General features: G+C 43.7%; 1 protein-coding gene across 3 annotated transcripts in view; it reads right to left on the bottom strand.

Moving 5' to 3' along the window:
* focad (focadhesin) overlaps positions 1-26,954 on the bottom strand; it is a 343,322-nt gene that overhangs the window by 8,012 nt on the left and 308,356 nt on the right. For all 3 annotated transcript variants that reach the window (XM_070881054.1, XM_070881035.1, XM_070881044.1), the window contains 5 exons: positions 22,523-22,612; positions 19,727-19,904; positions 18,169-18,266; positions 17,145-17,396; positions 10,567-10,642 (listed from right to left, as the gene is read on the bottom strand). In XM_070881054.1, coding sequence (XP_070737155.1) covers positions 10,567-10,642; positions 17,145-17,396; positions 18,169-18,266; positions 19,727-19,904; positions 22,523-22,612 — 694 coding nt within the window. The remainder of the gene's footprint in view (positions 1-10,566; positions 10,643-17,144; positions 17,397-18,168; positions 18,267-19,726; positions 19,905-22,522; positions 22,613-26,954) is intronic.

Here is a 26,954-nt window from a genome sequence, read left to right as displayed (position 1 = left end):
CAGGCAAGATGTTTCCCCTGGATGGGGAGTCTAGAATCAGAGGTCACAGTCTCAGAATAAGGGGTCAGCCATTTAGGACTGAGATGAGGAGAAATTCCTTCACTTAGAGGGTTGTGAATCTTTGGAATTCTCTCCCACAGAATTCTGTACCGTGGAAGCTCAGTCTTTGAACATATTCAAGGCAGAGATCAATAGACTTTTGGATATTAAGGGAATCAAGGGATATGGGGACAATGCAGGCAAGTGGAGTGGAGGTAGAAGATCAGCCATGATCTCATTGAATGGCGGAGCTGGCTCGAGGGGCCAAATGATCTAATCCTCCTATTTTTTATGTTCTCTCGCTGCACGCATATTAAATTGATAAAATCAGGGCGTGATGACAGGGAACTTTGGGTTATATAATCTTCTGAACTTCTCAATCGGATTACTATCTTGTAATCAATGCCTGATATTCATTATTTCTGTATGTACAAACACACGCACATGCAGTGAGGCAGCATTGTAAGAATACTTTTTGTTGGGTGGTGACAGCATGCTCTTACCAAGGCTTCATTGTACTCGATTTTAGAAGCCAACTACAAAGCGGCACAATTCAATTATAATAAAACGTCCAACAACTGCATCAATAATTAAAATATAGGGAGTCATTTAAATCTAACCCACCGGATAGGAAATGAGCGTGTTTGGGTCGGCCGCCCATTTTACACCTGCCTGATTTTACTCTCCTTTACCTTCAACGGAATGTAAAACCTGGCGAGGTGTAAAATGGGCGTCCGACCCGAACTCGCCGGTTTCCCACAATAAATACAACAACTCAATAAATACAGATCAAATCCCACTTGGATTTATTTAAAACTCAAGTATTTCAGATAATCCGAAAGCTCGTGGTGATACAGCACCACTAGAAAGTCACAAGTTTAAACATTTAAACACAGATGAGTTTTGATTATTTGCATCCTCTCCAGTAAAGGGTAGAGTGCTCGTCATTCTGGGAGAGGGAAAAGAGAAGAAATGACAATTGGCAGCAGAGTTCCATCTTCTGTCACAGGCTGCAGGGTGGTGTGGACCGCAGGCATGAGAATTCTGCAGCCCAGAGTTCTCCTACTCTCCCAGTTGAATAGCCAAGTGTAGCAACATATCGGGGAAAACTACCAATTAAAAAAATAAAAAGCTCTCAGGCAGGAACTGAATATATTAATTAGATGCACTCGCAGTCTGGTGCCAGCAGCCTCAGATTATTGAAGGCTGGCGTGTCATGTGCCTATAAATCTAGTCATTGTCACCATAGATATATAGTTCATTAAGAACATAAGAAATAGGAGGAGTCGGCCATACCACCCCTTGAGCCTGCTCCGCCATTTAATACGATCATGGCTGATCTGATCATGGACTCAGGTCCACTTCCCTGCCTGCTCCCCATAACCCCTTATTACCTTATCGGTTAAGAAACTGTCTATCTCTGTCTTCAATTTATTCAATGACCGAGCTTCCAGAGCTCTCTGGGGCAGAGAATTCCATAGATTTACAACCTCAGAGAAGAAATTCTTCCTCATCTCAGTTTTAAGTGAGCGGCCCCTTATTCTAAAATTATGCTTCTATGGTTCCAACAGAGGTTTTCCCATTGGCTTGTTATGGTACTTGATGAACTTTAAACACAGGTAACAGTATCTTCAAATCTTCGCCATGCAGTACAAAGATGAAGAAAACAAATGAACACAACCGGTCTATAAAATCTGCTGTGTACAAGAACCACCTTCTTTCCTCTGCTATGCTTTACTTACACAGGCAGAGAGTGATATGGGTGGTCCTCGCACTTGACCAGAAGGCTTATCTGCTCACATTGGAATGCAGCGAACAGCTCTGATTATTTCATGCTATTGTACATGAATGCTTTGTGCATACATGACCATAGCAAATTCCAGATGGCGACTGACCCCGATTTTAAACTTTCACTGTTATTTTAATAAGGGATATATTCTTCAAACAGCTTGTGTGTCCTCTGAGGCTAAAGGGGAGGGCGGTGTGGAGGGAGGAAGATATATTCTGCAGGAATCATGTTCATTCTGCCCCTCCATCTAAAGCTGTCTAGTTGCCATATTGGTAGTGGATGAGGTTAAAGAAAAATAATTTGGCGCGTGGAGCTTGTTCCATAGTTTAATTTTAATACTCATTGATAACTATAGTATCTAAAATGAAAAGCTTAAAAATTAGCTTTCTGCTTTAAAGTCAAGAAAATGGATGTAACTGAGCTTCAAAGTAGCTTCTTAAATATTAGAGCTTCTTCTGAGGTACAGATACAAAAGCTTCTATCTAGCTCTGTGAACAACTGTAAATAGACATGATGTGATGGGTCACAACAGCCCCAAATCTTCGCTCAGTCAAATCTCTAAAAATGCCAGTCAACACCTCTGAAAAGGGGCAATATCAACGTCCTCACTTTTGGTCCTAAACAATTCTGAATAAAAAAATATACCTTTCTATATGTGACAAAGAGGCTTGGCATTATGTTCTTTCAACTCTGGGATATTGGTCAGGGGCGGCTGCTGGAAGGCCCGAGCGTCGCCGGAGGGAAGGAGGGCCAAGTGTCGCCGGAGGGAAGGAGGGCTGCCGGAGGGCCAAGTGTCGCCGGAGGGAAGGAGGGCTGCCGGAGGGAAGGAGGGCCCGAGCGTCGCCGGAGGGAAGGAGGGCCGAGCGTCGCCGGAGGGAAGGAGGGCCGCCGGAGGGAAGGAGGGCCGAGTGTCGCCGGAGGGAAGGAGGGCCAAGCGGCGCCGGAGGGAAGGAGGGCCAAGCGTCGCCGGAGGGAAGGAGGGCCCGAGCGTCGCTGGAGGGAAGGAGGGCCGCAGGAGGCAAGGAGGGCCCGAGCGTTGCTGGAGGGAAGGAGGGCCGCCGGAGGGAAGGAGGGCCAAGTGTCGCCGGAGGGAAGGAGGGCCGAGCGTCGCCGGAGGGAAGGAGGGCCGCCGGAGGGAAGGAGGGAAGAAGGGCTGAGTGTCGCCGGAGGGAAGGAGGGCCGAGCATTGCCGGAGGGAAGGAGGGCCAAGCGTTGCCGGAGGGAAGGAGGGCCAAGCGTCGCCGGAGAAGTGGAGGTCCGAGCGTGAAGGAAAAGAGAGAAGACAGGGCCCAAACCTGTGGTCTGAGCTGGGCAGAGGCTCACTGGACGCCGTCAGGGATCGGTGAAGCAGCTGAGTCGGCCATGTCTAGTGGGGAGCGCAAGTCTTGGCAGCAGGAAGGTCGATCTGGAAGATAAGTCCAGTGCTCGTATATGAAGGTGAGGAGCAGGCATGGTTGGGGATGGGCAGTGGGCCCAGGTAGTTGCCCTTGCAGCACGGGTTTTAGGGGCAAGAGAGATACTTTGGGGTGGATGGGGGGCGGGTGGTGAATTGCATCCACTATTCGGGCCAAGGGGAGCTTAAACAGTGGTGAGGGGAGATTGGGGGAGAGAAGACTGGAGGATGGCCAAAGGGAAATTTGTTCAGGGAGAGCTCCCTAGGGAGCTGCCACTCTGTCCGCCATCTTGAAGTGGTCCTCCACCAACCAGCCCCCGCCACAAAGCACTGCCCGCCGGTCATCAAAATACACGGCGCGGCCTCGGGACAACGTGGACCATTTCCCATACCTCGGGAGCCTACTATCAGCAAGTGCAGATATCGACGACGAGGTCCAATACCGCCTCCACGTGCCAGCGCAGCCTTCGGTCGCCTGAGGAAGAAAGTGTTTGAAGACCAGGACCTCAAATCTGGCACCAAGCTTAGAGTCAGTCTACGGGGCAGTAGTGATACCCGCCCTCCTACATGGCTCAGAGATGTGGACCATATATAGTAGACACCTCAAAGCACTGGAGAAGTACCACCAGCATTGCCTCCGCAAGATCCTACAAATCTAGTGCGAGGATAGACAAATTAACGTCAGTGTTCTCGATCAGACCAACATCCCCAGCATCGAAGCACTGACCACACTCGACCAGCTCTGTTGGGTGGGCCACATCGTCCGTATGCCCGACACGAGACTCCCAAAGCAAGCGCTCTACTCGGAACTCCTACTTGGCAAGCTTGCCCCAGGTGGGCAAAGGAAACGTTTCAAGGACACCCTCAAAGCCTCCTCAATAAAGTGCAGCATCCCCACCGGCACCTGGGAATCCCTGGCCCAAGACTGCCCTAAGTGGAGGAAGAGCATCCGGGAGGGTGCTGAGCACTTCGAGTCTCATCACCGAGAACATGCAGAAACCAAACGCATACAGCAGAAGGAGCGTGCGGAAAACCAGACTCCCCACACACACTTTCCTTCAACCACTGTCTGCCCCACCAGTAACAGAGACTGTAATTCCCGTATTGAACCGTACGGTCACCCGATAACTCATTTTTAGAATGGAAGCAAGTCTTCCTCGATTTCGAGAGACTGCCTATGATGATGATGATTGGGTTAAGAGAGAAAGGGATAGGCCGAATAATAACAGGCCTGTCAGCCTAACCTCAGTGGTGGGAAAATTATTGGAAAAAATCCTGAAAGACAAATCTACATTTGGAAAGGCAAGGATTAATTAGGGACAGTCAGCATGGATTTGTTAAGGGAAGATCGTGTTTGACTAACCTGATTGAATTTTTTGAGGAGATAACCAGGAGGGTCGATGAGGATAGTGTGTACAATGTAGTGTATATGGATTTTAGCAAAGCTTTTGATAAGGTCCCACATGGTAGACTGGTCATGAAGGTTAAAGCCCATGGGATCCAAGGCAAAGTGGCAAGTTGGATCCAAAATTGGCTTAGAGGTAGGAAGCAAAGGGTAATGGTTGATGGATGTTTTTATGACTGGAAGGATGCTTCCAGTGAGGTTCCGCAGGGCTCAGTACTGGGTCCCTTGCTTTTTGTGGTATATATCAATGATTTAGATTTGAATATAGGGAGTAAGAGTAAGAAGTTTGCAGATGACACTAAAATTGGCATGTGGTTGATAATGAAGAGGAAAGTCATGGACTACAGGAGGATAGCAATCTGCTGGTCAGGTGGGCAGAATAGTGGCAAATAGAATTTAATTCGGAGAAGTTTGAGGTGATGCACTTTGGGAGGACTAATAAGGAAAGGGTATGCACATTAAGCAGTAGGCCACTTAATAGTGTAGATGAACAAAGGGACCTTGGAGTGCTTGTTCACAGATCCCTGAACGTAGCAGGCCAGGTGGATAAGATGGTTAAGAAGGCATACGGAATGCTTGCCTTTATTGGCTGAGGCATAGAATACAAGAGCAGGAAGATTATGCTTAAATTGTATAATACTCTGGTTAGGTCACAGCTGGAGTACTGCATTCAGTTCTGGTCGCCATATTATAGGAGAACGTGTTTGCACTAGAGAGGGTGTAGCGGAGATTTAATAGGATGCTGCCTGGAATGGAGAATATTAGCTATGAGTCTGGGTTTGTTCTCATTGGAGCAGAGGAGGTTGAGAGGAGACGTCATTAAGCTGTACAACATTTTGAGGGGCCTGGATATAGTGGATAGCAAGGGCCTATTTCCCTTGGTGGACCGGTCAATTACGAGGGGGCATAATTTTAAAGTGGTTGTTGGAAGGTTCAGAAGTGATTTGAGGGGAGGCTTCTTCACAGAGAGGGCTGTGGGGGTCTGGAACTCACTGCCTGAAAGGGTGGTGTATGCAGAAACCCTTAGCACATTTAAAAGTTGCTTGGATGGACACTTAAAGTGCCGTAACCTGCAGGCTGGCACAGATATGATCGTAAGTACTGCAGGGAATCGAATACGGCCAAGGTGATCTCCTGGACTAGTTTCGATCGCCTGGATGGGTTGGAGAGGAATTTTCCCAGATTTATTTTCCCCAATTGGCCTGAATTTTTATCTGCTTTTTTACCTCTCCCAGGAGATCACATGGCTCCGGTTGGGGTGGTGTGTAGAATGTTTCAGTGCAAGGGATGTTGCAGATGTGTGGGGCGGACTGGTTGGGCTGGCTGCTCGTTACCTTTCCGCCATTGTTCATTGGTTTATATGTCACCTTCAGGGCTGCTGACCGAGGGCCGTGTGGCTCTTTGTCGGCCGGCGGGGTCACGATGGGCCGAAATGGCCTCCTTCTGCGCTGTAAATTTGTATGTTTCTAATCGAAGACCCTCCCCCCACTGACAGAAAATATTCAACATGTTTCCCACTGGCACCTAGCCTGCTCATCTAAGCATTCTGATGCAAATCTGTTATGCTGTCGCATTACGCAACTAGCATTGATGTGAGCAGGGCGACATAGTTACACTGTTCATTGGTAGCAGTGTGAAGTAAGAGTAATGGAGCTCCATGCACGTACACTCAAGGCGCACACACAAGAGCTGTGCTTATCAGCCTCTGACTGAGGTCAGTTTTCCAGCAGCTGCAAACTTGCAGATCTGATGGATGGAGGCTACCTGAGTTTTAATTTTTAAAGAAGTGGGTGGAAAGATGTAAAACCACCTGTTGCAGGTTATCTGGCTTACTGGTCTGCATCAACTGCTTTGTACTTTATCTTATGCTACCAGTGCACTTCAAGTCTTGAGGTGGCTTGTTCTCGCTGCTACTGGATCGTGGCCACCTTAGTGTGGGGCTGGGGAATTTTGAAGCACCATGCAGTCTTGAGCAGCAGTTTAATATTCCTAGCTGTCCACTGGTTTAATCACCAGCAGTTACCTTCAAGCAGCTAGCAATGACTAGGACCAAAAATATAGTGTTGACAATTGAGGAACCATGAAATGTGAATGGCATGCCGAATAAGTCAACACGCATTAAATTTCATTTCTTCCAAGTATGATCCCAAGGCATAAAACTCAAGCCAGTGCATGGTACTGCTTATTTAACAATGTGTGGTGGCCCTTGGCCAACCAGTATTTTTTTTATTCTCTGTCTCAAGTTTCAGAAAATTAAACTTGCAATGCCTGACTTTATTTCAGCTGTGTATGGATCTAGCCATTTCTGATGCAGTAACAGCCGTATGCAGCAAAAATACATCCAGGCTGGACCCTCCCCTCATGACAGCAAAGTGATGGGACTTTCACCTGCTGCTGTTACCAACAACCACACCTATTTTTCCTGAGTTGGGAATCATTTGTTACATGGATGAGTATTTAGCTGGATGAAATTGCAGCTCATCCAAGATGGAGTGTCAGACAAGCTGTCTGAACACAGAGGCAGGGAAGGGTTGAGACAGGTATTGGAGAGGTAGAGTTGAATGTTGACAGCATACATGAGGGGGCTGACTCTTTGCGGATGATTTCGCCAAGGGACAGCATGTAAATGAGGAAGGGGAGGGGCCAAGGATAAATTCTTGATGGACTCTGGAAATGACAAGGAGGGGAAGAGAAGCCATTGCTGGAGATGCTCTGGCTACAATTGGATAGGTAAAAGTGGAACCAAATGAGGCCAGTCCCACTAAGCTGGACAATAGGGGAGCGGCAACAGAGGAGAATGATGTGGTTAACTGTACCAAAGGCTGCAGACCGGTCGGGGAGGATGAGGAGGAATCGTGCACCGTGGTCACAATTACAGAGGATGTCATTTGCGACTTTGATTTGGGCCATTTCAGTGCTGTAGCCAGGGTGGAAATCTGACTGGTGAGATTCAAACATGGAGATGCGGGAAAGATGGGCACGGATTTGAAAAGCGAAAGTATATTCAAGGACTTTGGAGAGGAAAGTGAGGATGGAGATGGGGGTGGGAGTTTTCAAGGGCAGAGGGGGTCAAGGGTGTTTTTTTTTTAATTGAGGAGGGAATGATGACGGCAGATTTGAAAGGGAAGAGGACAGTACCTGAGGAGAGAGATGAACGTTTACAATATCAGCTTGCAAGCAGGCCATGAAGGGAAGTTGGGTGGTCAGCAGAGTATCAAAGCTGAAGGTGAGGGAGTAGCTGCGCAAATTGGGCAGTTGGGAGTTTGTAAATGCAGTTTTAAGTGCTCTGAGGGAGAGTGTTTTCCTGAGGTGGACGCAGAGGAAATTGGATTGGCAGGGGGTAGGGAGACGTGAGTGGTGAGATACAAGGAAGTCCGAGATGGCCATATCAGTGATCAAGTCCATGGGAAAAGAGATCATGGGAGATGGCAAGGTCGACGGAGTGGCCATGAATATGGATAGGAGCGTTTATACAGAGGGAGAAGTTTAGGGAGGTCTAGAGGACAGTGAATTCAGAGGAGAGAGGATAAAGGGAGCTGAGATTCAGACTGAAATAACTGAGGATGATGAGTTGCTCAGGAGGATATCTCGGAGAAACTCTCGGTGGGGTCTGGGGCCAACAGACGGAGGATTTTAAATGAGAGGTGAGATGAGTGGAACAAAGCGAGGTGCTCGAAGGAGAAGCTACCACAGCAGTAGGGGGAATAGAACAAGGTGTGATTTGGACCACACCACCACTGCAGCAGCTTGGGCGGGGCAAGAGGTGCGAAGTGTGGACAGACAGAGACTCTTTAGTAAGGGGAAAGGCATCCGATCCCCATGAGCTAAGTTTCAATCAGAACCAGGTTGTCAATACAATCATCCACAATAAGGCAGTGAACGGCAAAGGCCTTGTTTTGTGAGGGAAAAGAAATTCTGGAGGGAAATGCAGAAATGGGCGTGATTGTCGATCTGCCAGAAGAGTCCAAGGAGCAGTGGTGGGCAGGGGTGGAGTGGGACAGGAAGAAGTTGGTGACGCCTGTCCCAAGTGGGCACACTGGTTGGGTAGGCTGACAAGACAGGAGGATGGGGCAGTTGGGGTTCCTGCTCATAATGAGGCAGTGATGGGTGGCTCAATGGGCTCTTCGGAGAATGCTGAGAGAGGCACAAAGGGTAGCTGTAGACTTATTCGAGGGGAATTCAAGATAGGAACGTTGGCAGGAGTGTTTGAAGGCAGAGGAGTAATGATGGGCTGGGATGGGAATCAGGAGTGGGCCAAGTACCTAGAAGGGAGAAATGAAAGGTGGCAGGTATGTGCGAGAATAAGCTGAGGTGATCATTCTGAAGGGCCCGAGAGGGACCAAGAAGGTAAAAAAGGATAGAAGCAATGGACTCAGGTCTGAAGTGACAGCTAAAATGTACATGCAAATGGACAGAGGGAATTCGGATTAAATAGGCATACTAGAAATTAGAAGGGGCATGACTAGGTTGTAAACAGAGGACATCTCCCCACCCCCTGCCCAAAACCCGGTTCCTTGTATCATATGGATCATAAATTGTTACACTCAGTAACATGAATAAACATTACATTGGGGAGAAAACTGTTGTCGGAGGCGTCTTTCGTACGAACGCCTCCGACCCGAAAAAAATCTACGAAAGTACCTGGTGGTCCCGGAGGAAAGTAGGATCTCGCATGGGGAGATGTCTTTCACATACATACGCACAAGCTGGAGTCACGTGGGCCTGGACCACCAATCACTATGCAGTATACTCTGATATAAATGGGATCTCTGTTTGTACAAGACACTCATTAATATCAATGAGATAAAACCCTAACACACCGAAACACAGCATAATAAATAAATAAAACACCTCACATGTTTAAAATTAACTGAAATTAAATGTAATTAAATGTTTTAGAAAAAAATATATGTTTTGGAGAATTTTTTTTAATGTGTGTTTTAATAGTGTTTATATTAAAAACCCCTGTCCATTAAGCTGAGTGTTTAAATTTAATTGTTACATGCTTTAAAACTCTTACGCTGGTAAAAGTAAGCTAATGCGCCTGCTTTTACCAGGCGTAAAAGTTTGAAGGACATTCGCTGGGCATGAGTTGGGCAAATAGCCCAATCTCTCCCACGTGGAAGTCTTGACAGATCGGAAAAGTCGGTTTTTGGTGCATGCGCATCGCGCCACGAAAACCGGCTTTTGTGAGGCCTCACCAGGTCTGGGTGCACTTCGTACGGACCCGGCTAGGTCGGAATTTTCAGCCCAATATGTAGTTAACCAACTGTCAGCCCATCTTCACTTGTTCAACAACCTCATCAAAACAGCTTTGTATCTTGACTATTCCTTTGACACAAAGACAAAATAACTTTTTTAAGGATACAGCTACCAATGCCAATTTTTAAACATTAATTTGCCCTGTTCAGCTAAAATTATATAAAATATTTAAGATAAAAATATTCCCCATTTGATGCACAAAGCAGTTCTGCTTCCATAACAGTGAACAAGCATCAGCATTTCCCAACTTTACTTCATTTTGTTCTCCTGGAGTTAGACAACTCTTTCTTTGTGCCCTGTTAGTCGTGAAACGGTTCTAATCACAGACAATTGAGCTGTTCCAGGAGCACAGGGCTCCTCTCCAACAATGGTGTTGCCAGAGCAGCCGATCAGTAACAAGACTCAAGATGGAAAATCTCCAGTCAGATAAAAACATCAAGCCATAATCTTACTAATGTATTTTGTGAATAGACATTGGAATGGAGGAGCAATTCCTTCTGCCAGACTTCCTCTTTAAAACAGAACTAGAGAAACTGACCCCAATATGACATTCAATAATATTGAATTTAATCAGAAGGATTAACTATCCAGCATGATTTGGCAACTTTTAAGAACACACCAGTCCAAACGTGCTGTTAAGGATATGTAACATTTTAAGTAAAAGCAGTAATACACTACCTTTGATCGTATTCAACGTGTCCAATGATAACGCTTCTTGTGGACTTTCTGCTATGATAAAGAGCCAATCAATGAACTGCAATGAGAAACAGAAATATACAAATCAATTTAAGTTCCTGATTGTCTTAAAACATCAATCAACAGTTTTTTGAGCTGCCATCTCCTCATTTTCTGTGGAGATATTTTAAAGAGTTTTCAATGTGTGCGTATAAGCAGTATTCCTTTTAAATTCTGAAGATATGTATACCATGCTGCCTCTCAATTCGGTTGTTTCCAAGAATATGTAAAGGGCACCAGTAGAAAATTATTTTCTGGACACACTCATTTGGGTTTTGAGTGTCAAAGTTTACTGGTTCACAGAAATGAGCTGTTGCTCTGCCCAACCATGAATAGATACTTGACTGGCAATATTTCTGTGTTATTTATATATAATCTTATATTATCTGCATTAGCTTAAGCATAGTATGCAATTCCTGTAAGTGTAATGCTTATTTCATGCCCAAACTTACCCATTTATTATACTTACCTCTGAGTAAGTTCTCCATCTCCAAGGTAGGTGGTGCTGTACTTCTATTTATTTTACTTACCTCAATCTCCCGCCATGCCCAAGTCCAGCTCTGTCTCCAAGCTTGGTGGTACTCCTTGTCACAGGGCCACCTGCCTGAAGCCCCTTGCCTGATACTCACTCCTATCGTCAATCCCACTCCTCTACCTTTCCTCATTCCCAACCAGTCCTTGAGAAAAGCTCTTCAGTAAAAACACAGGAAGTGCTTCAATAAACTTAAGGTCAGTTCTCAGGTCAGAGCCAGGAACATAGCCATGCATCTTTTCTTAAAGGCATATTTCTACAAACGGTTTTCCCATTACTGAGTTAGGAGCGATGTGTAAAGTGTTTAGTGCACTTATACAGCAAATTATACCAACATATAATAGGCAATTACAGTATAAGCATACTAAACATCTTAAGTATTTAAAACAGGATTCCTAGTTTAGTGCTGGGAAAACACGTGTAAAGCCTCAGGTGGTGGGCGGGGGAAGGGAATGTATTGGAGGAGAAAATGGTTAGCGGCCAACTCTGGGCTAAAACGGGTGGTGTCCCATGCCCCTTCCACCCCAATAAAGACTTGTAGTATTCTTTCACCCCTTATTATCCTACAATATTCTATCAACCCACAATAGACACAGTCACATCCCAGGTCCTCCTACAATATAAGAACATAAGAACATAAGAATTAGGAACAGGAGTAGGCCATCTAGCCCCTCGAGCCTGCGCCGCCATTCAACAAGATCATGGCTGATCTGGCCGTGGACTCAGCTCCACTTACCCGCTCGCTCCCCATAACCCTTAATTCCCTTATTGGTTAAAAATCTATCTGTGACTTGAATACATTCAATGAGCTAGCCTCAATTGCTTCCTTGGGCAGAGAATTCCACAGATTCACAACCCTCTGGGAGAAGAAATTCCCTCTCAACTCGGTTTTGAATTGGCTCCCCCGTATTTTGAGGCTGTGTCCCCTAGTTCTAGTCTCCCCGACCAGTGGAAACAACCTCTCCGCCTCTATCTTGTCTATCCCTTTCATTATTTTAAATGTTTCTATAAGATCACCCCTCATCCTTCTGAACTCCAACGAGCAAAGACCCAGTCTACTCAATCTATCATCATAAGGTAACCCCCTCATCTCCGGAATCAGCCTAGTGAATCGTCTCTGTACCCCCTCCAAAGCTAGTATATCCTTCCTTAAGTAAGGTGACCAAAACTGCACGCAGTACTCCAGGTGCGGCCTCACCAATACCCTGTACAGTTGCAGCAGGACCTCCCTGCTTTTGTACTCCATCCCTCTCGCAATGAAGGCCAACATTCCATTCGCCTTCCTGATTACCTGCTGCACCTGCAAACTAACTTTTTGGGATTCATGCACAAGGACCCCCAGGTCCCTCTGCACTGCAGCATGTTGTAATTTCTCCCCATTAAATAATATTCCCTTTTACTGTTTTTTTCCCCCCAAGGTGGATGACCTCACATTTTCCGACATTGTATTCCATCTGCCAAACCTTAGCCCATTCGCTTCACCTATCTAAATCTCTTTGCAGCCTCTCTGTGTCCTCTACACAACCCGCTTTCCCACTAATCTTTGTGTCAACTGCAAATTTTGTTACACTACACTCTGTCCCCTCTTCCAGGTTATCTATGTATATTGTAAACAGTTGTGGTCCCAGCACCGATCCCTGTGGCACACCACTAACCATCGATTTCCAACCTAAAAAGGACCCATTTATCCCGACTCTCTGCTTTCTGTTAGCCAGCCAATTCTCTATCCATGCTAATACATTTCCTCTGACTCCGCGTACCTTTATCTTCTGCAGTAATCTGCAGCTCCATCCCTTTTCTCCATCAATCCTCCCAGGCCACAAAACCTCTCTCTAGTTGTCGCAGAGTTTCCAAGCCTGCTCCCCAGTTCTGTACCATGCAATCAACCCACTGCTGCAACATCCAGTGACCTTCTCACCAATGGTCACGGACTGCAGTGGTCACTTCTAGTAATCCCGAACACATGCACCCTCTTTCCCAATGCTCCCACTGCATGCACTATCCCCAACATCCGCCTCCCATTGCTCTCATAAACCTGAGACATTGGCCCGGATTTTGCTGTGCTAATGATGGCAAAATTGCCAGTGTTCACCGTCATTACCCCTCTGAAACTGACAGCAAGTTCTGGAGATAGCAGATGCGCACATAAATGCAGAAAAGCAGAAGTTGCTGTCAGTGATTCTACGCTTCTCTATAGGGTGCGCTGTTGAACTCCATGGAGCCGGCAATCTTTGAGAAATCACTGAACTGACAAGAACTTAAGCTTTTACCCTGCAATATCGCTCTTAAAAGACCCCGAAAAATTTAAATTAAAGTTGAATGAGGTGTAACTGGGTTTTCAATGACATACTGGTTCCCAATTACTGTTGAACAACCGTTCTGGCCCAGAAAATCTAATTTTATATTTGTGGAGTGTCAAATTTTTAAAATTTCATCGTTTTGAAAATTATATTATTTTTTATTTGTTTTATGAGATTTTTTTTTTTTAAAGTTTATGATATTTCAGCTTCAACCATAATCCCATATGTTTGTCCAAATCTTTATTTTGCTCTCTAACATTATGAAAAAGTGAGGGAAAATCAATGCATTTTACTTCCTGATTTGCTGTCTGAGAATTCTTCAATGTGACTGTCAGCTTAGCCAGCTTGATGACATCACTGTTGCTGGACGCTGGAGATCCCCTAGACTTGACACCAGCATGAAATCAGCATCGGGAGAGCGGGCATTCACACCACAGAGATCACTAGATCTCAGGTACAGCAAAACCAGCCAAAGTGCCCAGATAATTTCTTCACATGGCTTTGTGTGTGTGTGTGAGTGAAGAGTCATTTCCACCCTGCTCTTAACCCTGCTCTTAACCTAAAATACCCAGAGTGCACAATAGTAACCCAAGTCATAGAACAACTGGGTAAAAAGAATGGAAAAGTTCTTGCTCGCTGATGAAAGAAAGGGCAAGAGAGAGAGAGAGGGTATGTGTATGTGAAAGATATTTAAAATTTATCTATTCAGCAATTAACTATGGCATCTGTGGGTATGTGTATGTGAAAGATATTTAAAATTTATCTATTCAACAATTAACTATGGCATCTGTAACTTGGTTGCTAAAGTTAGTATTGATGGAATCTTTTCTGAACTTCTGTATTATTGTATAAATACTCTACTCCTTACAAGAAAATAAATGTGTTCTGAACTATTTCAGGAGGTCAATAAATTTAATGAGAAAACTGAGTTACAGGTTTTTAAAATTTAATTACACAGGCTGTTTTAGCAATGAACTATATCTATATTAGCTTGGATATGTAACAAGGTTGTTGGACATTCTCAGCTGTAATCCACAGTAATACGTATGAGGAACATAGGAACAGGAGTAGGCCATTCAGCCCCTCGAGCCTGCTCCACCATTTAATTAGATTATGGCTGATCTGCAACTTAACTCCATTTAATCACCTTGGTTTCATCTCCCTTAACACACTTTCCTAACAAAAATATTCTCTTAGGATGACAAGGATGACAGATGAGCTGAGGCAGGGGCGGAGATGGGCAATGTTACAGAGGTGGAAATAGGCGGTTTTAGTTATGCCGTGGATATGTGGTCGGAAGCTAATTTCAGGGTCAAATATGACACCTAGGTTGCGAACAGTCTGGTTCAGCCTCAGATAGATGCTAGGGAGAGGGATGGAGTCAGTGGATAGGGAACGCAGTTTATGGCGGGGTCCAAAAACAATGGCTTCAGTCTTCCCAATATTTAATTGGAGAAAATTTCTGTCATTCAGTACTGGATTTCGGACAAGCAGTCTGACACTTTAGAGACCATGGAGATGTCGAGAGAAGTGGTGGTGAGGTAGAGCTGGGTGTCGTCAGCGTATATGTGGAAACTGACACCGTGTTTTCAGATGATGTCGTCAAAGGGCAGCATATAGATGAGAAATAGGAGGGGGCCAAGGATAGATCCTCAGGGGACACCAGAGGTAATGATGCGGGAGTGGGAAGCGAAGCCATTTCAAGTGATTTTCTGGCTACGATTAGATAGATAAGAAAGGAACCAGGCAAGTGCAGTCCCACCCAGCTGGACGATAGTGGAGAGGCGGAAGAGGATGGAGTGGTCAACTATGTCAAAGGCTGTAGACTGGTCGAGAAGGACGAAGAGGGATAGTTTACCCATGTCACAGTCACAAAGGATGTCATTTGTGACTTTGATGAGCACTGCTTCAGTACTGTGGCAGGGGAGGAAACCAGATCGATAGGATTCAAACATGGAATTCCGGGAAAGATGGGAATGGATTTGAGGCGAGAATACGTTCAAGGACTTTGGAGAGGAAAGAGAGGTTGGAGATGGGGCGGTAGTTTGTAAGCACAGTGGGTCAAGGGTTTTTTTTTAAAGGAGAGGGTTGATGACTGCAGATTTGAAGGAGAGGGGACAGTACCTGAGGACAGAGAACCGTTAACAATGTCAGCTAACATGGGAGCCAGAAAAGGAAGGTGGGTGGTCAGCTGTTTAGTGGGAATAGGGTCCAGGGAGCAGGAAGTGGGTCTCATAGACAAGATGAGCTTGGAGAGATCAAGAGGGGTGATCGGAGAAAAACTGGAGAAAGATGTGAATTCAGGGCTAGGGTAGGGGGAAACCGCAGAGGATGTTTGGTCTGGTGGGCTAGGAGAAGAAAAAGAACTGGCAGAGGCAGCTGATCGGATAGTCTCAATCTTTGAGACAAAGAAGTCCATGAGCTCCTCGCACTTGTCGTTGGAGGGGAGTGTGGTAGACACTGGGGAGAGGGGTTTAAGAAGACGGTAGAGAATTGTAGCCGGGTGTTATCTTTGCATTCCAGAAGGATCCTGGAATAGTGAGCAGTTTTGGCAGACAAGAGTAGGACCCGATAATGCTTTATGTAGTTCAGCCAGATCTGACGATGAATGGGTAAAGCAGTTGTCTGCGCCCCTTGGACTTGAGGGAGTGAAGATGAGGGCCATACCAGGGGGAATGGCCAGGATGAGAGAGAGTAATGGTTTTAATAGGGACTATTATTTTCCATTCATTCTAGTCAATACAACAGGAATTTGAGCCAATCACAATATTTAAGAAGTGGTTTTTAGATCTAATTCTATTGTTGGCCTGTAGACATTCAAAACTCTTCAGGTTCGACAGCCTGCAGACCCATGATAAATGCAAGACATCTAACTGGATAGAAATGCAGTGAATTTAAATACATTCTAGAGTACCTCAGCAGTAACAGTACTGAAACCAGCCAACAGGAGTGGTCTGTGCACAAAGGATTAAAAAGGCCAGCCGTGCAATTTGAGTAAAATCTCTGCACAGAGACAGACTGAATAACACGAGTGGGTGATGGTTAACTCATGAGTGCAGATATTTATCGCTTTGGCCATGTTGGCCATGACATATTCTATTCATCAGAGCATATCAACTGAAAAGAATAGTGATTTTTTAAAGCATAAGTAAATCTATAGAAGTTACTCAATAATGTGGTAATATAGTTCCAAGTTATGGCAAATATAAACAGAACTTAATAGCAATCTAATACATAACTGCAATTCTCAAAATAATTAGGAGCCTAAAACTCTAAACATGAATTCAGCCAGGGTTCTAATCGCTATTCAGTGTCCTCTGCTGGAACGTGTGGGTGTGTGGATTTTGGAAAGGACAGATTTCGTATCGCCTGTGATGACCTTCATAGTGTAGGCTCACACATGAAAAACGAGCACTCGTGGGATATAGAGGTGCTGCCCTGGAATTATACCCCAAGCATGAATCAGGAAAGGAGGCGAGAAATTAGAAGGGGGAACCAAACAAACTCCAATTTGAATTGCATTTAGTCAGTACAACTATTTATGTTTTTCTTAATTTATTCTTGGATATGGGTGTCATTAGCAAGGCCAGCATTTATTGCCCAGATAACTATTATTTGCAAGTCTAATTGTGAGGCAGTGTTTTTGCCCTGTGCCAACCACAGAATGTGTAGTCTGAGCACTAACTCACCTTTTGTGTGTGGTCTTTCCACGGCTCTTTAGCCAGTAATAAGAGAATGCTTTGAGGTAGAAACTGAAGACATTGATGTACGGACAAGGAATCCACTGAACTTCCACCGAAAGGAGCCTGCATGCAATTGGTGAAACTTTTCTCTTCGATCCATGGCAACCAGCTGGCCCTGACGCCAAGCATCAGCGGTGTGGCGTGATCACTCCACGCAGCAACAGCGGCAGAAAATATGCTCAGCAGAAAGTCCGCAGCCTTAAAAAATAATGTAACAGAAAGCTCGGTGAATCTACTGGTGATCGCAGGCCAACAGGGCCGGTTAGAAGGATTGTTCACGTCATTGTCAGACTGTCCAAATATTTTAAAAATACCAACCCTTTTTTTTTTAAAAAAAGCAGCAGAGTTACGCCTGGTTTCAGGTACTGTTAGATTTCAGCAAATTCAAATTTGCAGTTTGTCTTTCATTCCAGCAACTTATGCATTTTAACAGCAGGAACAAATAGCATTACAAACTAAAATATAAAATCAATCTTCTGTATCTTTTAAGAGATTAATTGCACAGTAGCTTTTTAATAGGGTTAACTAAACGGTATTTAAAGGCAAGCTCAGTACTTCATTAATTGTATATTAACACATTTTAGATTTTTACTTCCTAAATGACATAAAAGTCATATTTTGCAACTGTCTTATAGATACGGTGTGCCATGCTACAGAATATAGTTTATATGTATTGCACTATTTTATCAGTTTACATCGTGTATTGTGAGTCTGACAAGTGGTTGTGTTTCTGTGCCACAGTGAAACAGCTGAGCCAGAGGGACATGTCTTTTGCTTATAATACAATTACAATGTGTACTCCTTGGCAGGTCCATAATGGACTCACTCCAGCACAATCTTTCTTCTGTAAATGGTATTTAGTCACTTCAATGTCCTTCAGTTAACATCAAGATTCATAAACAATTTCAGTCAATTTCATTGGAATGGAAGCCATTTCAAATTTAAAAAAGCAAACCTCCCAAAAAGATACCTCTTTAGGATCTGCGTTCTTCATGGGAGATGACCCATAAGCAACATTTCGGATATGTCCCATGAGCTCCAACAGCCATTCCATCCGTTTTATTACACCTGAGCAAGAAGCAGAATAATGTGGTTTTTTTTTAAACTTCTTTTAAAGTCAGTAGCACTTTTGTATCAACAACAACAACTTGTATTTATATAGCACCTTTAACGTAGTGAAATGTCCCAAGGTGATTCACAGGAGTGTTATGAGACAAAAAATTTGACACTGCTCACTTTGGTTCTTCATGATCATGAGTACTTGTTGATCACTGAGATGTGATTAACAAGACTGCTCTTGCTTCCCTCCTCGTGCACCTTTGTCCAAACAAAATGTTGAATGCGTGACCTGCTCCTGTGACTCTGACAGTGCTACTCTCTAACCAACTAGGAGGTGTGTGAGTGCAGCCCAAGGTGATTTGTCTGTTACAACAGCATCGGAACTTGGTGTGAGAAATCACAAGTTAAGCTCTGGCCACATGTCATGCAAAAGCAACATACTGTGCTACCCACCATCTATTACAACAGAACCTCAAATAATAATTATTCGTCATAATTGACATGACTGCCCTCTGGTGGATAATGGAAATTTGCTAATCGTCAAGAGTCTGAAGTAGTGGGGACAAAAATCTGCAACCTATCCAGCACACTCCTGCTGCACCTCTGGTATGAGTGAGGCAGAAGGGCCGCAAATTAAGCTGCGACACTCTGGGGTACCAACATTACCACGGAGCTTCCAACTGGCGCTGTGAGTTGAACCTTCCACCTGCCCCAAACAAGGCCATGTTGGCAGGGTTGAGGCCATCTTACATTGAGAGTTCCTGCATTCCCAGCATATAATCCATTGAGAGTTCCTGCATTCCCAGCAGAAAATCCATTGAGAGTTCCTGCATTCCCAGCATATCAGTGATCCGGCGGGAGCATTGACAGCACATGAATGTTTTTCCATTAAAAAAAAATTAGGTACTGTGGTCCATCTACTGGACCAAGAAATCCAATTAAAAACACTCAATTGCATTTTAGCTGTCTTATAGAAAACTTGTTTTGCTTTATGGAGATTTGGTGCCTTTGAGGCGTGATGCATGCTCGACTCGAGATTTAATTTTGGAGACAGATATGCAGTGAATTGAAACAAACTCTAGTAATAACAGTAACAAACTACCTGACAGGGCCCTGCCTTGCAAGAAAATTCTTGCAGGCAATCGAGAATGCAGTTAACGTCCCAATGCATTTAAACCAAATCTCTGTATGGTGCGAGGAGTTGCTATGTAACAGATGTCACATTACCTTAAAAAGGCAACAGAACTTAAAACATTTCTATGGAATATATAAGGCAGTGAGTTTGCGTTTGTTACAAATGTCTCAGAACTGACCTCAAGATTAAGCAGTGTTTTTAATGTTGATTTTACAGAATAGCATTTCCAGTGAAGCCATGCATCATCAATTAAATATGCATATGGTCTGATATAGGGCTGTAAAAAGTAAAATGAATGTCCCCGAGCCCCTCGTGCTCCATTGCCCCAGCTTACCAGTGTTCTGGTGGCTGACAAGTCGAGACTGGTAAAAGCTCTGCAACATAATCCAGTTAACAGTCTCCATCTGACAGTTGCCTGCTGCAGTAGCGATAATGTCATTAAAGCACAGCAATGGAACTCGGCCCTGGGAAACCAGGTATGCTCTGACAAAGGTGGCCTTTGCAATTGTATTCTGCAACAAATTTCAGCCAGAGTTACTGAGTTAAACAAGAGTAAATTAAACTATATTTTAAGTCACTAAGCAATATTAACATTCAATATCTCGCACATTTATTTGTATCAAGTTGATTTCATATTTATTTAGTCATGCACATAAGCTGTGATCTACTAAGATATTATGTGCTGGAAAATTACTACAACCTCCTTGAATTTTGACTCCCCTAACCTGTTTTGCAGAATGCAGTCAATTGAATAACTTGAACAATTGCATAAAGTCTGATTAGAAACACACCAAGGTGACCAGGCAACCGAGTCTACAAAAGGTGAATAGATTCCAAAGGCAGCCAGTACCATGTGATAAGATTATGCATTTTGTTACAGTCATAACTGCCTTGAGCATGAACCTGAGTTGCATCAGTCGACACTACTGAAAACAACCCACTCTCATTTAGGTCTCAAAAAAGGAGTATCTTTTTAGTTGGGTGCGTGTAATTGTTGCCACTAAATTTGCTTTTCCCCTCCCTGCCACATCCTTCCAGAGACCAAGTGGAAGCTGGTGGAAGAGATTCATTTGGTTGGTTCCTATCACGTGTGAAGGTAGGCAAGAGTGTTACAAAGATTACTCCGGTAGACAGGAGCCAGAGTAGTTAGAATGGTAAAGATTGAAAGGTTTTAGCCAATAGTGACATGCAGATAAGTCTGCTAAAAGAGGCAGTAAAATCTTGCTTCAGACGATGGGCATGAAGATAGAGATAAGTAAACTCTGTGGGCTGTACTGTGGGAATCTGAAATATATGGAAGGGAGTCACTAAGTTAAGTGACCGAGAGCTGAGTGTCATGAGCAGCACTGGAGGTCTGAGGTACGTGATTTAATAGGTGTTGAAGATTGAAGTCAGGTGCAAAATGTTCATCAGTGTGGAACTCCTTTGTTTTTGTTTTTTGTGTAAGAAATTCCTTCAACATGGCCAGTGTGACATTGTGCGCACTTCTGAACAAATATCTTCTTGCCGTTTTCTACATCACCACTTTGCTAAGTAGTTACGTATTCCAGTCCGTGCACTCATAGCCAGGGTTGTGGCACCTCAAATTACAGGTTAGAAAAATGTGGCAGAATGGAAGAAAGGGCAGAAATGGCATTAGACTGGACTGTTAGTAAAATTGCAATGGGTTTTGGTGAACAAGTGAAGCAGCACCAATAACTGCAGTTGTTTTTGGTTCGTTGATTTTATGTTAGTGAAGTTCTTCTTTTAAAGTATATTCATTATTATTCCAGTTCTTTCAAAATGGCTTGGAAATGATTACTCTAAATTTCAGATAAAAGGAAACTAAATTGCCCAATGGATTTTACAGTAAGTACCATGTGACAAACAATCCAGTCACTGAAGATACATGTATGCATTCCCTTTTCTGACAAATACAAAAGAATTCTCAAATGTTGGAAATCAGATTTAAAAACAAACTGCTAGAAATACATGGCAATTCTATAGATATTTGAAAAGACAAAACCTACATTATTGTTTTGAGACCGTTGGCAGTCTTAACCCAAAACATTAACATGCTGACAACAGCTGTGTATTTCTAGCATTTCTGTTTTATGCCAAACGTGGAATTGCTGAGACTATGTACTTACAATAAATTTTAAGAAGCTCTCAGCTAGTCAGAACATTCTTCATTATCATTCCCTCGCCAGATTTCATTCTCATTACATAACACAGACCTCACACAATAAAATAAAAGATTTCTGATACTTTCCACGCTTTAATGAGGGATATACTACAGGGAGTACCCCGTTAACAATACCAAGCCCATGTGGTGGCTGGTCTGCAAAGGTCACCGCATGTTAAAAAAAATTCACGCACAGACATCTTCCACCCTTCAAGACGTAGTTTGGGACCCGGAATATTAGGTCCTTCATTGAAACACCTGTGAACTCATCCCTTTTTGTCATGGAAGCAAGTCATCCTCGAGAATGAGAGGGGACCTCATAGAAACGTTTAAAATTCTGACGGGGTTAGACAGGTTAGATGCAGGAAGAATGTTCCCAATGTTGGGGAAGTCCAGAACCAGGGGACACAGTCTAAGGATAAAGGGGAAGCCATTTAGGACCGAGATGAGGAGGAATTTCTTCACCCAGAGAGTGGTGAACCTGTGGAATTCTCTACCACAGAAAGTTGTTGAGGCCAATTCACTAAATATATTCAAAAAGGAGTTAGATGAAGTCCTTACTACTAGGGGAATCAAGGGGTATGGTGAGAAAGCAGGAATGGGGTACTGAAGTTGCATGTTCAGCCATGAACTCATTGAATGGCGATGCAGGCTAGAAGGGCCGAATGGCCTACTCCTGCACCTATTTTCTATGTTTCTATGTCTATGATTCGAGGGACCGCCTATGATGATGAAAATAGGATAGTAACAGAAGAAAGCAGTCAAGAATTGTAACAGACAGTTCAGTATCATAAGCTACACACTATGCATTGGAATAGAGTACTGAGATACTTTAAAAGGTATCCTTGCGCATCCTTCCACAACTAACAGAAAATTCATACCTAGTCAAATAGAATAATGTACAAAGATCAAGTTGTGCATCAGCTCTCAGTTTTTGTCTTTTGTGTATTCCAAAATGAGCATTACCTTGGAAACCTGGGTTACTCTGTCTATCTCAGTATCACCAAGTTCAGAAAGACACCTGGAAACTCCAACATAAAAATTCAGCTCATTCACCTAAAAAGGAGAAAAGGATATGTGAATGTGATTAACTGATAATTCATCAAGAAAGTGTCTCAGCTGCAGTAATGCTTCGTCTTAAATGTCAGTTAAAATTATAATTAACATTAGTACTCTTGCTTTTCAATCAGTAACAAATTTATCCGACCATATATAAAAATGAGTATTGATGATATAAGAGTGATCACAGTATGGTTGAATTTGTAATACAGATTGAGGGTGAGGAAGTAGTGTCTCAAATGAGCATACTATGCTTAAACAAAGGGGACTACAGTGGGATGAGGGCAGAGTTGGCTAAAGTAGACTGGGAACACAGACTAAACGGTGGCATAATTGAGGAACAGTGGAGGACTATTAAAGAGCTCTTTCATAGTGCTCAACAAAAATATATTCCAGTGAAAAAGAAGGGCGGTAAGAGAAGGGATAACCAGCTGTGGATAACCAAGGAAATAAAGGAGAGTATCAAATTAAAAACCAATGCGTATAAGGTGGCCAAGGTTAGTGGGAAACTAGCAGCTTGGGAAAATTTTAAACGACAGCAAAGAATGACTAAGAAAGCAATAAAGAAAGGAAAGATAGATTACGAAAGTAAACTTGCGCAAAACATAAAAACAGATAGTAAAAGCTTTTACCGATATATAAAACAGAAGAGAGTGACGAAAGTAAATGTTGGTCCCTTAGAAGATGAGAAGTGGGATTTAATAATGGGAAATGTGGAAATGGCTGAGACCTTAAACAATTATTTTGCTTTGGTCTTCACAGTGGAAGACACAAAAACCATGCCAAAAATTGCTGGTCACGGGAATGTGGGAAGGGAGGACCTTGAGATAATCACTGTCACTAGGGGGGTAGTGCTGGACAGGCTAATGGGACTCAAGGTAGACAAGTCCCCTGGTCCTGATGAAATGCATCCTAGGGTATTAAAAGAGATGGCGGAAGTTACAGCAGATGCATTAGTTATAATCTACTAAATGTCTCTGGACTCTGGGGAGGTACCAGCGGATTGGAAAGCAGCTAATGTAACGCCTCTGTTTAAAAAAGGGGGCAGACAAAAGGCAGGTAACTATAGGCCGGTTAGTTTAACATCTGTAGTGGGAAAAATGCTTGAAACTATCATTAAGGAAGAAATAGCGGGACATCTAGATAGGAATAATGCAATCAAGCAGACGCAACATGGATTAATGAAGGGGAAATCATGGTTAACTAATTTACTGGAATTCTTTGAGGATATAACGAGCATAGTGGATAGAGGTGTACTGATGGATGTGGTGTATTTAGATTTCCAAAAGGCATTCGATAAGATGCCACACAAAAGGTTACTGCAGAAGATAAAGGTACGCGGAGTCAAAGGAAATGTATTAGCATGGATAGAGAATTGGCTGGCTAACAGAAAGCAGAGAGTCGGGACTAATTGGAGGTTACTGGTGTGCCACAGGGATTGGTGCTGGGACCACAACTGTTTACAATATACATAGATGACCTGGAAGAGGGGACAGAGTGTGGTGTAACAAAATTTGCAGATGACACAAAGATTAGTGGGAAAGCGGGTTGTGTAGAGGATACATAGAAGCTGCAAAGAGATTTAGATAGGTTAAGCGAATGGGCTAAGGTTTGGCAGATGGAATACAAGGTCGGAAAATGTGAGGTCATCCACCTTGGGAAAAATAAATAGTAAAAGGGAATATTATTTGAATGGGGAGAAATTACAACATGCTGCGGTGCAGAGGGACCTGGGGATCCTTGCACATGAATCCCAAAAAGTTAGTTTGCAGGTGTAGCAGGTAATCAGGAAGGCGAATGGAATGTTGGCCTTCATTGCGAGAGGGATGGAGTACAAAAGCAAGGAGGTCCTGCTGCAACTGTATAGGGTATTGGTGAGGCCGCACCTGGAGTACTGCGTGCAGTTTTGGTCACCTTACTTAAGGAAGGATATACTAGCTTTGGAGGGGGTACAGAGACGATTCACTAGGCTGATTTCGGAGATGAGGGGGTTATCCTATGATGATAGATTAAGTAGACTGTGTCTTTACTCGTTGGAGTTCAGAAGGATGAGGTGTGATCTTATAGAAACATTTAAAATAATGAAAGGGATAGACAAGATAGAGGTGGAGAGGTTGTTTCCACTGGTCGGGGAGACTAGAACTAGGGGGCACAGCCTCAAAATACAGGGGAGCCAATTTAAAACCGAGTTGAGAAGGAATTTCTTCTCCCAGAGGGTTGTGAATCTGTGGAATTCTCTGCCCAAGGAAGCAGTTGAGGCTAGCTCATTGAATGTATTCAAATCACAGATAGATAGATTTTTAACCAATAAGGGAATTAAGGGTTATGGGGAGCGGGCGGGTAAGTGGAGCTGAGTCCACGGCCAGATCAGCCATGATCTTGTTGAATGGCGGAGCAGGCTCGAGGGGCTAGATGGCCTACTCCTGTTCCTAATTCTTATGTTCTTATGTAAAAGAAACTAGCTTGGAGGAGAGACTGAACTCAGTGTGAAGGAGCTAAATTAATAGTGGTAATGATACAGTTGTCACCCAGGCAGCTTCTGTGACACTGTACTTGCAAGTTCAGCTAGCTGAGTAGCTCCAAGCCAATTGTCCCAAGGAGTCACCAGTTTAATAACATTTAAACACATATAGAAGACCCTGATAGCTCAGCATGTAACTGAACCCTGGATTCTAGGGAGCCCAGCAGATTGGAAAACTGCAAATATGAGGTCCCTATTTAAAAAAGGAGGCAGACAAAAAGCAGGAAACGATAGACCGGTTAGCCTAATATCTGTGGTTGGAAAAATGTTGGAGTCCATTATTAAAGAAGCAGTAGCAGGACATTTGGAAAAGCAAAATTCGGTCAGGCAGAGTCAGCATGGATTTATGAAGGGGAAGTCATGTTTGACAAATTTGCTGGAATTATTTGAGGATGTAACGAACAGGGTGGATAAAGGGGAACCAGTGGATGTGGTGTATTTGGACTTCCAGAAGGCATTTGACAAGGCGCCACATAAAAGGTTACTGCACAAGATAAAAGTTCATGGGGTTGGGGGTAAAATATTAGCATGGATAGAGGATTGGCTAACTAACAGAAAACAGAGAGTCGGGATAAATGGTTCATTCTCTTGTTGGCAATAAGTAAATAGTGGGGTGCCGCAGGGATCAGTGCTGGGAACCCAACTATTTACAATCTATATTAAATATTTGGAAGAAGGGACTGAGTGTAACGTAGCCAAGTTTGCTGACGATACAAAGATGGGAGGAAAAGCAATGTGTGAGGAGGACACAAAAAATCTGCAAAAGGACATGGACAGGCAAAAATTTGGCAGATGGAGTATAATGTTGGAAAGTGTGAGGTCATGCACTTTGGCAGAAAAAAAAACCAAAGAGCAAGTTATTATTTAAGTGGAGAAAGATTGCAAAGTGCTGCCGTACAGCGGGAACTGGGGGTACTTGTGCATGAAACACAAAAGGATAGTATGCAGGTATAGCAAGTGATCAGGAAGGCCAATGGAATCTTGGCCTTTATTGCAAAGGGGATGGAGTATAAAAGCAGGGAAGTCTTGCTACAGCTATACAGGGTATCAGTGAGCCCACACCTGGAATATTGCGTGCAGTTTTGGTTTCCATATTTACAAAAGGATATACTTGCTTTGGAGGCAGTTCAGAGAAGGTTCATTAGGTTGATTCCGGAGATGAGGGGGTTGACTTATGAGGAAAGGTTGAATAGGTTGGGCTTCTACTCATTGGAATTCAGAAGAATGAGAGGTGATCTTATCGAAACATATAAGATTATGAAGGGGTTTGACAAGGTGGATGCAGAGAGGATGTTTCCACTGATGGGGGAGACTAGAACTAGAGGGCATGATCGTAGAATAAGGGGCCGCCCATTTAAAACTGAGATGAGGAGAAATTTCTTCTCTCAGAGGGTTGTGGATCTGTGGAATTCGCTGCCTCAGAGAGCTGTGGAAGCTGGGACATTGAATAAATTTAAGACAGAAATAGATAGTTTCTTAAACGATAAGGGGATAAGGGGTTATGGAGAGCGGGCAGGGAATTGGAGCTGAGTCCATGATCAGATCAGCCATGATCATGTTGAATGGCGGAGCAAGCTCGAGGGGCCGTATGGCCTACTGCTGCTCCTATTTCTTATGTTCTTATGTAACCCTGAAGAGCAGGTGGTGTCTGGTTTGATTGCTGGTTGACGCTGAGTTAGCTGAACTCAAACCAGGGTGTTAGCAGGAGTGCTATAATCGGCCTTTGCATATCTGGGTGAGGAACCGTAACCCAGCAAAGCAGTAACATCTTCAGAAGAGGACGGTGGAAAATTGGGAAAATAATTGAATTCTATAATA

Source organism: Pristiophorus japonicus, chromosome 1 (assembly GCF_044704955.1).
Source record: "Pristiophorus japonicus isolate sPriJap1 chromosome 1, sPriJap1.hap1, whole genome shotgun sequence".
NCBI classification, from domain to species: domain Eukaryota; kingdom Metazoa; phylum Chordata; class Chondrichthyes; family Pristiophoridae; genus Pristiophorus; species Pristiophorus japonicus.
This window is presented reverse-complemented; position numbering and strand designations above follow the sequence as displayed.